This window comes from Pungitius pungitius, chromosome 4 (assembly GCF_949316345.1).
Source record: "Pungitius pungitius chromosome 4, fPunPun2.1, whole genome shotgun sequence".
Taxonomy (NCBI): domain Eukaryota; kingdom Metazoa; phylum Chordata; class Actinopteri; order Perciformes; family Gasterosteidae; genus Pungitius; species Pungitius pungitius.
The window spans coordinates 6,441,301-6,454,763 of NC_084903.1; the positions used below are offsets into that span (position 1 = coordinate 6,441,301).

General features: G+C 41.3%; 1 protein-coding gene across 1 annotated transcript; it reads left to right on the forward strand.

Annotated features, from left to right (window-relative positions):
- Nucleotides 1-585: 585 nt before the first annotated feature.
- On the forward strand, nucleotides 586-11,086 carry fah (fumarylacetoacetate hydrolase (fumarylacetoacetase)). The gene is made up of 14 exons (XM_037482780.2): nucleotides 586-971; nucleotides 1,621-1,731; nucleotides 1,971-2,092; nucleotides 2,269-2,318; nucleotides 2,796-2,886; nucleotides 3,179-3,276; nucleotides 3,405-3,457; nucleotides 3,558-3,657; nucleotides 5,216-5,346; nucleotides 5,560-5,635; nucleotides 6,405-6,451; nucleotides 7,319-7,420; nucleotides 7,935-8,052; nucleotides 10,829-11,086. Exons 1-14 carry the CDS (start codon nucleotides 891-893, stop codon nucleotides 10,897-10,899), a joined length of 1,251 nt encoding a protein of 416 aa, XP_037338677.1. The 5' UTR covers nucleotides 586-890; the 3' UTR covers nucleotides 10,900-11,086.
- The last annotated feature ends 2,377 nt before the right edge of the window (nucleotides 11,087-13,463 follow it).

The following is a 13,463-nucleotide window of genomic DNA, read 5'->3' on the forward strand; positions in this document are numbered from 1 at the left end:
TTACTTTCTAATTTATGATCAGCCACAACTTTTCATATGTGTTTTAACTAGATTGTGAAACAGTTGGAGGGCAAGGCCTTTCCCACCTTATCCCATTGTGGTAGCACAAGGTAGGGACATAATACTACTCTTGGTCTGATCCCATTTATTCTTAACTGTACAACTATGGACGTTTGAAGTAATTGAAGAAACTCGAAGATCAAAGAAGATTCGAGTCTTGGCACACATGTTGGTTTGTGTTGAACCTTTTGGACACCACATGTCAAAGTTTAGAATTTTGTTTTTAAAAACTCTTCATTCCTTTTTCCTTTTTGAAAACGATGCAAAGAACATATTTTGTCTGTGGAGAGACACTGCCAGTGATCATACTGACATTACAAAACAAAATATATTTTTATTTCTATGATGATAATTTCTTAAAAATATGTTGCCTCACACACTATTTTAAAATGAGGGTTTATTCACTCCATTTTTTCCCCCATAAGCCGGATTCATGGATTTCTTCAATACTTATTCAATGTCTTACATATGAAACTTTGGAACATTTTAGTTTTGACTTGTTTTCTGTTCATAAGTTAGGCTCCATCTTCCCTCAATGTGTGAAGGTTTAAACAAATAAAGTTTTCCCCTCCTTCTAATGCTGTTACATTAACCATATTAGAATCAGGGCTTTTCTCCCATTAGGCTAATAAGTAACTTGGTTTTGCTTAGTCATCTACCAGGCTGGTTTGCATTATGTTGGGGAGGCGCTGCACGAGGGTGGATACAATAGGCAACGTGTGATTGGCTCTGCAGTGGGAGGCGGGCCTGTCCAGAGTCAAACATCTGGAAGGGCTTGCTGCTGCTACTCATTCACTCAGTAAAGAAGAAATACCACTGCCAAAGAAAAGATGTCGTTCCTAAAAGTACATGCTTCGTCAGATTTCTCCTTCCACAACCTCCCTTATGGAATCTTCTCCACACCTGATCATGTAAGTGCACTTTGGTTGTTTCCACTGGATTTGCAAAATAAAATGTGTTGTCGTGTTGGCCACAGTGAGTATTTCTGGTATTTCTTGGTTTTTTAAATATAATACTCACATTAATGTGGATCTTTGAGGAAAAATATAATGTGGGCTTGCTGAAGTGTGCTGAGGGAGAGGATGTATGTGGAAGTGCACACAGCTGCCACAGCTCATGACCCAACCAAACAGCATTACAACAGTGCAACAAAGTTACACTTATTCAAGGGAGAATATCAAATTGCACAACTGCAAATGCATAAATACTTGTTATTGGAAAGTATTAGTATTTTTGAAGCCAAACCTGCTCTACATAAACACTCATCAGACCAATTGGGATCCCTTCAGACTGCAGAGGTTTACTTTTATTTCATCTCACATGTGCTTTATTTGTATTTAGCTCCTGTAGTCAAAAGCACTCTGTTCCACTTCTGAAGTTTCAATAGCTGGAAATATGTATTTAATTCATGTTTGTGTAAAGCATGCAGGTACTTGACTTGCTAGATAAGACTTTGTGGATTGAAATAACTGATTCAGATTTTACATTTATAACAAGTTGATGGAAGTGGGCTACTACAAGTACTGTGGTTCATTAGGTCAATGTTATTTCTTTCCGAAGCCCAAACGTCGCATTGGTGTTGCCATTGGAGACCAGATTTTGGACCTCAGTGTGATTATGTCTTTGTTTCGAGGACCTGTGATGTCCAAACATCAGGATGTCTTTCAGCAGGTAAGATTGATCACTAAGCGGCTGTATTGATCTTGAATTGGACCTGTTCTGTCACATACCCTCCACACTCTCAACCTAATAGTCACAAATGTGAGGCCACAGCATCCATTACAATTATGCAAATTAGGCGATCTTCTCCCCTTATGACTTTTTAGCTATGCTATAAGTAAGTTAAGTGATTACACGAAGGGCTGCTTTCTGTGTTTGATTTGACTTTTCCTTTGTTTCCTTCCTACAAGGCGACGCTGAATGATTTCATGGCTCTTGGCTTTGAGGCCTGGAGTGAGGCCAGGAGGACCCTGCAGATGTTGCTGTCAGCCAATGAGAGCACACTGAGGGATGATGTCAGCCTTCGGAGCAGGTCAGTCTGGAGGTGGAAGGCCTACTGGCTTAAATAGCATCCATCAATCAACTGTATTGTACTGGGGATTCATTATTATAGCAGAAACCCAGCCGTAAATTTAACCCTTTCCTTTCTTAGTTTTTTTTCTGAGACAGCTTCCTTCACCAATGACTTTTGTCTTTTTGTCCTCTTAGAGCATTTGTCCATCAGAGTGCAGCCACCATGCACCTTCCTGCAGACATTGGTGAGCCTGATATACCCTCTCTATTCCATGTACTGATGTTCCATCACACATCCTGAATAATCTGTTTGCTTGAGTGTCTGAAAACATTTGAGGAAGAAAAAAGGCAGCAAGTACAGCTATAGCTCTTGATGGATATTTAATCAGAGCTGCAGTGAGTGACCGCAGGGACGGACTCCTTGGTTTACCTTCAGTCGCTTTGGAACTTTATAGAGAGAGCACTAAAAGGAAGCAGAAGAACCAGATATAAACTGAGTGAGAGATTGAGATAACATGAAAATTATTTATTTTCATAAAAGTAATAGTTGACTTCAATACTTTTGAGGTTCATCAGCACCAGTGAGCAGAGTTAATCAAAATACCAAATTTACAGTATTTACTGGCTCTCCCTGTCCGGTTTTTGCATTTCACTAAGTTTAGAGGGTTAAGTAAATATTTTAGTCTTTTTCTCTCACAAACTGTAATATCTGTTCTTCCCAGGGGATTACACCGACTTCTACTCCTCCAGAGACCATGCCACCAACGTTGGCACCATGTTCCGGGGGAAGGAGAATGCTCTGATGCCAAACTGGTACCCAATCAAGCTTACAAGCAGTAGACACTAACAGCTGGGGTTAGAATGGGGACAGATAAACTTTACCTCCAGAACATCAGTGTAACAACCCTCAGTTACACAGCACAGGCCTTCATGTGTTCTTGGGCCTTATTGGACGAATGCCGAGGGGATTTGTTATGTGGCTGATTGGCAACTTCCCAGGTTAAATTATGGCTTTCAGGATACATTTTAGCAATAACTATTTGAAGATGGATTAAATATTTCTGAATCTATTTAATACTTGCTACTGTGGCCTCTTCTCTTGCAGGTTGAGGCTTCCAGTGGGATACCATGGTAGAGCTTCATCAGTGGTTGTTTCCGGGACCCCCATCCGCCGCCCTTCAGGCCAGATGAGACCTGATCAGAGTAAGATCCTTGGATTCATGACTGTCTATTATATATGTATATATATATTTATAATGCACACACAAGTACATATAGTTAAACCTCCTGCAGCTGATGATAACCCTGCTTGCCTTTTCCCTTTCTGCTAGCAAAACCTCCCGTGTTTGGGCCGTCTAAGCAGTTAGACATTGAGCTGGAGATGGTGATCAAACCTTGTTGTTTTTACCAGTCTGTGTGATGTTTAATAGTAGACGAGTGTCTACTATTAAACATCACACACATTTCTTCTTCACTCTGGTCAGGCCTTCTTTGTCGGAGGGGGGAATCAGCTCGGGGAGCCCATTCCCATTGAGAAAGCCCATGAACACATCTTTGGCATGGTACTCATGAACGACTGGAGTGGTAAGACCAATATTGTCAATATTGGGGGGGACACGATATTGAACATATATTAGGATATGCTTTAGGGAGGAACTACCTTGTAATCCACAGACTGAATCATATTTTATTTATTGGTGGACATGCAGAACACACTGATCCACACATATTTTATATATTTTTATCAAACTATAATCAGTAAAAAGTATTCATCACATTCATTTTGACTTAGAAATACAGCGCTGTCCCTGAAGTTTATCCTGGACATCTGCTTTACCGAAACATAGGAGGATGTACATTTTTGGAAGTACGTTATAGTGTGTGCAATACATCATTTATTAGGAGAAATATTATATTGTTTAAAATAGTTTAAATGAAACAAGTAGAACATGAATCTCCCAGTAGGGGCCACACGTGACAACACCATGAGTTTACAGAATCTTATTTAAGTAGGATGAAGTAGGGTAACACTAGATCAGTGGTTCTCAAGTGGTGGGTCGCAAAGACAACCGCTCGTACCCCGCCCCCCCCCGTCGACGTCGACATCGCTATCACCCCCCCGTTGACAGATCGATTTGGATCGCGGCTACCACGATCCACAGCTCAGAAGACAGGAAACAAGGATGATGTGAGAATGCTTGAGAGGAATGAATGGCAGATGTATCAGAAATACATTTGCTACCATTAATCACCAACAATCTATTGGTCATACCTGATGACCTGTAAGGCTGCAGTAGCAAACCATATTGTTCTCTCATCTCCTTTCTGCTTTCAAAGTTTGATACAGTTCATTTTGCGGGACTGATTCATCTGGTCAGAACCACCCTATATATCAGGCTCAAAAGAGAATGAGGCCATACCAGCAGGTGTCTTTTAGGCGCTAGTAATTAGGGGATTGGTTGGGCCTGCGTTCACAAACCCCCCATATGCGTATAAGGGCATAGAACATTATATGATGGAAGCATATGATGGTTATTCTAATAATGTCTCATGAGTTTTTTCCCAAATTCGTTGCCAAATATAAAATATTTTTACACTTGAGAATTGACAGTAATTCTCCAAAATGCCACAATTAGACGGCAAGACCTTGAGGAACACCATCTAAAAATATCCGTGCTAAGTGGAAGCTCAGTGCCATCAAGAGCGGAATGTTGAGTAGAAGTGAAACATTACAACAAGGGATCAGACAGACGATAGAACAATGGCTGAAAATACACCTACGCGTCAAATATTGTGCAAGATTACGTTTGTGTTCAGCTTTGTCGGGCCTGTTGCTGTGTTGTGCCATGTTGGATCATATTGCGGATGTGCACTCGTAGCAATTATCTTTTGTCTTGATATTTGAAAAGAGAATATCTATTCCTGTCTTTCTTTTATCATTAGGTAGTCCTTTTTAGCTGCAATATAATAGACCAACTGGTTCAAAGAGCTTACCTTGTTTGACAGAATGGTTCAGGTATCCACAGTTCCTGTCTCCTGGGAGTTTTTCTAAAACGTTTTTAATTCCCTGGTAAAAGTTTATCATTACTAAAGAAAACCGGAACCTGCATACTTATGCAGTATTTTCTTTGTCTCCTTTCAGCCAGGGACATCCAGGCATGGGAGTATGTTCCTCTTGGTCCTTTCCTGGGGAAGAACTTTGGGACAACTATCTCCCCCTGGGTCATCCCAATGGAGGCGCTCTTACCCTTTGCAGAGCCCAACCCCATCCAGGTTAGTTCAGGGGTCCCAATTTACAACAGTAAAGAGAAGCATCCAACAGACACCCCTTTATTCGATTTAGGTGATCCATACTAATTTACAGCTGATGAATGAAACCTATTTTCACCTTTTTTAAGACACAGACAGTGTGTGGCAGTGTGTGACATTATAGCCTCCTCCTTATTTGTTTTTTTGATTCTGTATCTGTTCCTCCACTTTCTGCAGGACCCAGAGCCCCTCCCTTACCTTCAGCACCCAGACGCTTACACACTGAACATTAATCTGTTTGTGTCACTCAAAGGTACCGTTTACAGAGTGATCTTCTCTACTAACACACGCAGCACTATGAGCCATACGTAGTGCTGCGGTACAGGGCCATATGAAACTCTCGCTCTCTCCTCTCTCCCGTCCACGCTGCTTCATATTTTGCCACTTGTGCTTTTCAAACTTCACACACACGCTCAAAGCACCAAAATATGTATCATGTACCTAATGCTCAGACACGCATTTCAATGACAGTAATGTTGGAAGCAGGAATGGGTGGGTTATCTCTCTGTAGATTAACAGGGTTCAAATAAAAATGTAAAATATTTAGTTGAAGTAATTTCGTTGGGCTTAAAGAACAACCGTATTCATGTTTTATTGTGCTCATTGTTTGTCTTGTAAGATCAGATCATAATCCGTCTGATCTTTTCTGTAAGCAAAAATAACACAAAGGTTTAAACACTACAACAAACCCCTTAATTTAGCGAGTGTCATCAACAACCTGTTCGTATAGAGTGAGTAAGTTGTCATTATCAGGAATCAGGAATTATTCCTAAACATATGTTAGACATACGTGGAATTTGCCATGGCATAAATTTTACATTATAGAGCAGCATCTCTGTATTCTCCTACTAATTATTTTATTAATTAATTAATCTAATAGCAATTATCACTAGATCATTATTTCTGTTTTTGCTCAATTGAATATCTTCCATAAATGTTAACCATCACCCTCTGCTGTTTGTCAGAAGGACTGTACCTACAGTATGTTTCAATTTGTTCCCCTTTTCTGTTTGCTCTTTCAGGACAAGACATGTCAGAGGCCGCAACCATCTGCAAGTCAAACTTTAAGGTAACAGCATAATGGTGGTCTAGGGTGGTTCTGGTATTGAACAAGTTAATCGCATAGGCTGCATCTGGCCTCTAATTCTGTAGTTAGTGTATGATTAATGCTTGCTACATCCATGAGGGTGGCTAGTGTCTCTTTATCATCTCATTGTTTTGGTTTACCTCTGTGATAACCTGTAAAGCAATTATAGTTTATACATCTATTGGCTTCCACCTATCCGGGTCATGAGGCAGTGGGCTTAGGACAGTGTTCCAGACGCCACTCTCTCCCACAGTGCTTCTTCTGGGAGTCCCAAAGCACTCCTGGGTGAGACCACATATGATGTCTGAATGCATCCTGCACTGATGCCCAAACAACATGAACTTTCCGCTTTAAGCGCAAAGCAGCAGCGGCTCTACTCCAAGCTCTCTGAAAGGCTGGGCTCCTCAGCCTGAGCCCAGCCACGCTATGGAGGAAGATCCTTTCACTTGGTTGTGTCAATCTGATCTGTTCCGTCACTAACCAAAGTTCGGCACCATAGATGAGGGTCAGAACGGAGCTGAAATGGTAGATTTAGATCATCAAAGGAAGTTGGAGTGCACATCCTGGCCCCCTTTTGTACCTTGCATGGTAGTCTGTGGCAGACTGGAGTGGTGGTTCTGCAGCAGCTACCATGCAAGGTACAACCTTGTGATCGGGACTCAAACTTGTTGAGGACTCATTCATACACAGCAGCAAAAGGTTATTGGAGTAATTTGGGGTGAAGTGTCTTGCCAAAGGATCACCAACATAGACAAGCGAAGCCAGGGTTCAACTGCTGAAAATCTCATCCTTGCCCAGCGCCTCGTAGTCGCTTCTCTCATATTCTGACATTCTTATCTCTGCTTGTAGTACATGTACTGGACCATGAAACAGCAGCTTACCCATCACACAGTCAACGGCTGCAACGTCAGACCCGGAGACCTGTTGGCTTCCGGTACCATTAGTGGACCTGTGAGTGCTGCTTATATATTTTGTCATCACTTTTTTTGCTTGCGCCCAGCCTGTGACACAAGTTGGGTGTGTGTTATTAGTTATTAGTTAATATGAAACTAAATGAACAATAGACTGACTAATTTCAGTACAATTACATTTAGAGTAAACAATGAATTGTTTCAAGGTTGAGCGTGTGTGTGTGTGTGTGTTTACGTAAAATGGTGTCGCGTTCATACTGGTCACCAGAGGTAGCAAAGGTTGGTTGAACCTCTGTGTGTAGGTAGATCAGAATGTGCGTGTGAGGACGTCTGTCTGAAGATGTTGGTGTTTATCTTGTTTTATATACTTGGTAACTTTAAAATTAAATTGACGGATATTACCTGGTGACACAAGACAATATTTGACTTCTTTTTCACCAAGCAAATGTTTGTTGATTAAAAATATTATGTAATCATTAACCTTATGTCTTGTGTCTTACATGTGAAGTATATTTGCATTGTACAATGTTTCTGATTGTTCTGCATCTCAAAAGGATCCAGAGAGTTTTGGATCCATGCTGGAGCTGTCATGGAGGGGATCTAAGAACATTAATCTGGGAGGAGGAGAAACCAGAACGTTCCTAAGGGATGGAGATGAAGTTACCATCACAGGTTGGACACACAAGCAAAAAGGAGAAGATGCATTTTGGGCTTTTTGCCATAAAGGTTTTCATTTCTAACCAAATAACGATATTTTCTAAGGAAGTAAATCAGTGTCATCGGGTTTTGAAAGAAAAAGGTGATTGAATTTCTAGCACTGAATATTTATGCATTGAAATTATCTATCTGAATATTTTTCAACGTTAAAATACTTCAAATAATTCAACAGCAAAAAATGTAACTGCAAAAAATTCAACCACAACATCCGGGACCTCAAAGAAGAGCAATCGATTCTAGATTCAAGATCAGGGGCGTCAAGCAAAAGGAGCGTGACTAAATTGTAGCCATGTCCAATAAAAACGGGGCTTTAACTCTCCTTTATCAGTGTGGCCACGTATGAAGAAATACCGTATTTTCGCGACTATAAGGCGCACTTAAAATCCTTTTTTTTCTAAAAAAAACGACGCGTGCGCCTTGTAATATGGAGCGCCATATATATGGATCAATTGGTTGATCCATACTGGTTAACGAGGATCCATTGGAGGGAAAGTCTGGTGCCAGCAGCGACGGTAATTCCAGCTCCAACAGCGTATTGTAACGGACTGTGTTTTCATGTTCTGGAGCGGCGTTGCACTTTACAGAGTTTTGGGATGTTCAGTGAAGGGCGCACAATGTTACGTCACTCATCTTAGTGCCACCTATGGGGACGCGGGAATTGTTGTTGTTTTGGAGAGCGATAGTGGGTTTTTGTTCGGCGTAGGCTACGGCCGACAGTAGCCTGTTTCTCGACAATAAAAACAGAAGATAAGCACATTGTCCAGAGATTTATTAGCGAGAGTCGCTACAGTATATTAAAGCTCGTAGTTGGATGTCGGGATGGCGCTGACGGTCCGCCGCGAGGCGCCACCGTCTGTCCCAGCGCTGCCTCTCGGTGCAAGATGCACGAAAGCATTTGCCAAGAATGTTTTCATTAATCAAGAACGAAAGTTGGAGGTTCAGAGATATTGTTAATATCCACATTAACGTTTGAACAACGTTACCATGGGAGTGAAGAGTTTTCAGAACGCTTAATAACGTTTGATTTAGCACAGCCCGATCTAGTGGATGCATAACGCAGCCCCAGTCAAACATTTTACTGCAGTATCTTCTATGCGCCTTATAATCCGGTGTGCTCTATATATAAAAATAGTTCTAAAATCGGTGATTCATTGAAGGTGCGCCTTATAATTCAGTGTGTCGTATAGTCACGAAAATACGGTACATAAAAGAACATATAATGTTCACCCTGAACCAAAACGTTTTCTTGCCACTGACAATATACAATTTTATGACAAGTATAAAAATCAGCAGATCATCCTATAAGCTCGGTTGGTCGGTTGGCTGTCTTATTATGTAATGTTGATTTGCTCGACTGGGTTCGAATCCAGGTTGCGGCGAACTTTTAATAAATGTTCTTTCATGTATTTCTTCATACGTGGGAGTGACGTAGTGCTCACTTATACAATCGTAGTCGCTGCAATTGACATGGGATGCATTTTGAACATTTTCAGCAATATGTCTGCAAATGTGTGACGACACAAGACAACATCTGCCGCTGTCGGGGGGAAAACAAACAGACAAACACGCACGCGTAGGCAAACCAGTAGGTTCAAAAACCAGTAGGCACGTAACACCGTCACTGAAAAATTAGCAAATACAGGATCCCTTTGTGTTCATTTCTAAAGCCTCGCATTAAGACGTACATCCCTTTATCTAAGACGCTGTGCTACTTGCAGTTCACTGTGTTGTGCCAGATCCACAATAAAGTTTACCCATGGTCATGAAGATACTCATACGTGGACTTTGCATGCCGCTTAATACCCAACTGAGATCGGCTTGTGCCAGTCAGAAAAAGGATCCTTCCACCGACCACTTTCCACACTCGGCGCTAACTCTGCGTTATTCTTGCATGTCCTGTCGGGGGTGTGCTGCTGCCCCCGCCCATCCACGACCCCACCCACTATGCTACAGCGGCTCATGTGTCTCTTCAAGCGCGTTCCTGGTGTCAAAACTCTGCCAATCACTCCTAACAGCATGTCGAAGGATCTTAGCATCATTAAATTAATTCAAAACTAGAAGAAGAGGCGTATTCTGAGCGGCTGTACGCTCCGTTTAACTTCCGCTTAGTTCATGTCCAAAAGAGTCTGTTAAATGTACAAATGTCAGCTGTCTAGTACGGAATGACACAAACCACATTGGTGGCATAAAGAAGAGTTAAAGTCATTATTGGACACAAGCCCAAGTTGTGTTGGGTGCTCGCTCCTTTTGCTTGGCGCACGCTCCTGATCTTAAATCTAGAATCGATTGCTCTTCCTTGAGGTCCCGGATGTTGTGGTTGAATTTTTTGCAGTCGAATTATTTGGGGTTGAATATTTTAACGTTGAATTATTTGCGGTTGAATTTTTTGCAGTATTTTAACGTTGAAAAACATTCAGATACATAATTTTAAATGTGTAAATATTCAGTCCTAGAAATTCAATCACCTTTTTCTTTCAAAACCCAATGACACAGATTTACTTCCATAATTTTCCTGAGCCTTTTTGGAAATCCTAAGAAAATTTCTGTCAAAAAAATTATAGGCAAACTTCTTTTCTTCTCTTTAAAGTATATATATATTAATAATAAACAAGTTTGATGAAATATTTGACAACAAAAATATATATTAATTGTATGTCGTCAAGAGGTCTTACATCATATGGTCATACTGATAATCACTGGTCATTTTTACTCCAACTTTTCTTCTGTCCAGGTTTCTGTCAAGGAGATGGATACAGAGTTGGATTCGGACCTTGCATGGGAACCATTCTTCCTGCCTTGTAATATTGAAACACATCCTGTTATATAAGGGAGCATCCTTCTGTGGAACATATATACTTGAATACACAAGCTTACACACCCAGCGTGTCTCTGTAACCCTGTTTTGACATTCAATATTCCATGAATGAAACTACAAGCAAGAACTGCGCTACTCGCTCTCTGTCATAAACACATGTTTCTCTTAAAATGATGGGTTTTCAGCTTTATTTGTGTTTATTTGAGTCTTTGTAGAGTTGTATTTCTCTAACCTTTTTATAGAAATCCTCTGCAATATGCATGTAGTAGAGGGGTGCTCCCACATGACGTGTATAACAGTGTTACTGCCATACCAGGATCGGTGTTATTGAAGTTCACATGTGTTGGCTTTGGATGTAAAATCATCCATTTTGAGTCTCACTGTGTCTTTTGTTTTCCTTCCTTTAAGTCTGTGCTTAAATGAAATACATCTCAATCAAAAGACTCTTACAATGGCTCAAACAATCTCTTCCGGGGTTAGTGAGTTCAGACACCTCCCAGTCGACAAACCGTTGCACAAAAGTTGCGACCCGAGGTTGGATAAAGCCTAGTAAGGAAATGGTTTTATGTGACTGAATTAGATACCTACTGCCGCAGACGATTATTTATATATATAAATATACATACATATATATATTCTATACAACATATGCAAAATGTTGTGAATTTATGTGAAAGTGCAGATTGATGAAAGGGCTGGCTGGAGCCAATGATTCTCTCTGGAGACCTCATGATCCGGTTAAGTGTCCGGTCTAAACCACACAGTGATAAAAGAACATGGAAAACACTGCATGGGGGGAGTAGGATAGGACCAGCTGCTACTGAGGCAGGATGAACTGATGGTGGTAAAGTTGGAGACCCACTTGAGGTCCCGGGGAAAATGTGGATTCCAGAAACCTGAAGGTCTCCATAGGAGACACATGCTGTGTATCAAAGTCTCTAGTCTGCATCCTTGTAGCCTGCAGCCTTCAGCAGCCTTCGTAGACCTGGGCTGGTTCTCCAACAACTGCATAGGCTGAACCGAGCGGTCTCTGAAATGGGACGGCCATTGTCCTACGGGCAAATTCCTACCTTCTATCACCACTACCGCCACTGCTCCCGTTGCCTAGCGACCTGCTGTGCTTGATAGTAAAAGACTTTGAGACACAGCTACAGTGTTGAGTCTGGAGAGGGGGAGCCGAGTTGGGGAACTGAAATCTCTCCTTCTCCAGGTTTATTTGACCAACCTCCTGTCTGTCCACAAACTCATCCCTGTTCCCGAAGAGGCCAATAACCATTGTGTCCTCTGAGAACTTCATGAGTTTGACAGTTGGGTCCTCTGAGGTGCGTCGTTGGTGAAGATTTTTCCCAGCCAGTCCTGTCAGGAAGTTGGTGATCCAGAGTGAAAGTGTTCCGGTATCCCCACGGGGATCAATAATGGATTCTTTCTTTCTATCTATCCCTGTGATAATAGTCCTGAACGTGAAGCTGAATTCCAATGGTGATTTGAGGTGATCCATGAAGTGGACTGTTGCCAACTTAACTCAGAGTCTATAACTAGTGACGGATTGACTCTTGCCTCCTCCCACAGCAGTTTAAACCTGGGTCCCATATGTCCAGTGACCGTGATTCATTATGTAAAGCATCAATGAAACTCCATCCCAAGACAAATCTTTTGAGCAGATTACATTTATTGACTTTCTCTCCGTCCACTGGGTTAGGAACAGAGCTGGTGTCCCAGAAAGCATAAAGACAGAAACAAAAAAACGTTTTTGTTTAAACAATCATGAAAATGCTCAAATAAGCATCCTGAGTTTAAATATAAAAAACTGCATTTAAAAGAACATAACCACGTAGAACTTGCTTCATCAGATCATCAGAGCATTATTGTGATTTCACAATAAGAGAACTGAATCAATCATGTGTGTAAATTACAGATACCAGTATGGTTAAACAAGTTTGAATGTGGATAAGAAAGTGTCTTGAGAGGCTTGTGTGGACAGACATCTGCCACATCTGCCGTCTTGCTGCATTAATTGATTCTCTATTGTGTTCAGCAGAACCAGATGGGAGGAGAGAGAAGCCCCCCTCTCTCCTCTCCTGCCCACACTGTTTGCTTTGCTCTGCAGGGGTAACCAAGGTTGGCCTTTCACACTCCCTCTTTCTTTTTTTCTGGAGGTTTAACACAGCTGAACTGGGAGCAGGGCACAAAAATGACAAAATGGGCCCAGTGATTCCCATAAAAAGGCTACAGTACCTCAGTCCAGCAGTCAGAGAAGATAATGAACCTGCAGGGAGGTCTGCAGCACTTCAGCCCACACATATCATGATCTGATAAATGTATTTTTAGGTCTCAGCTACCAGCCACCCCTGGATCAATACCTACTTGTGGTGCTTCTCATTCTGATTATGATCATGTCTGATAATTGGCTTATTAACAAATGATAATTTCTCGTCGTCACTGACTCAAACGTAATATATTGTTAATAAAGAAGAGAACTACGTGCCTTTCACAATATTATAGAACATTCATGCTGCATAAGTCTGAATGCCAATATTGTCCTAAATAACAT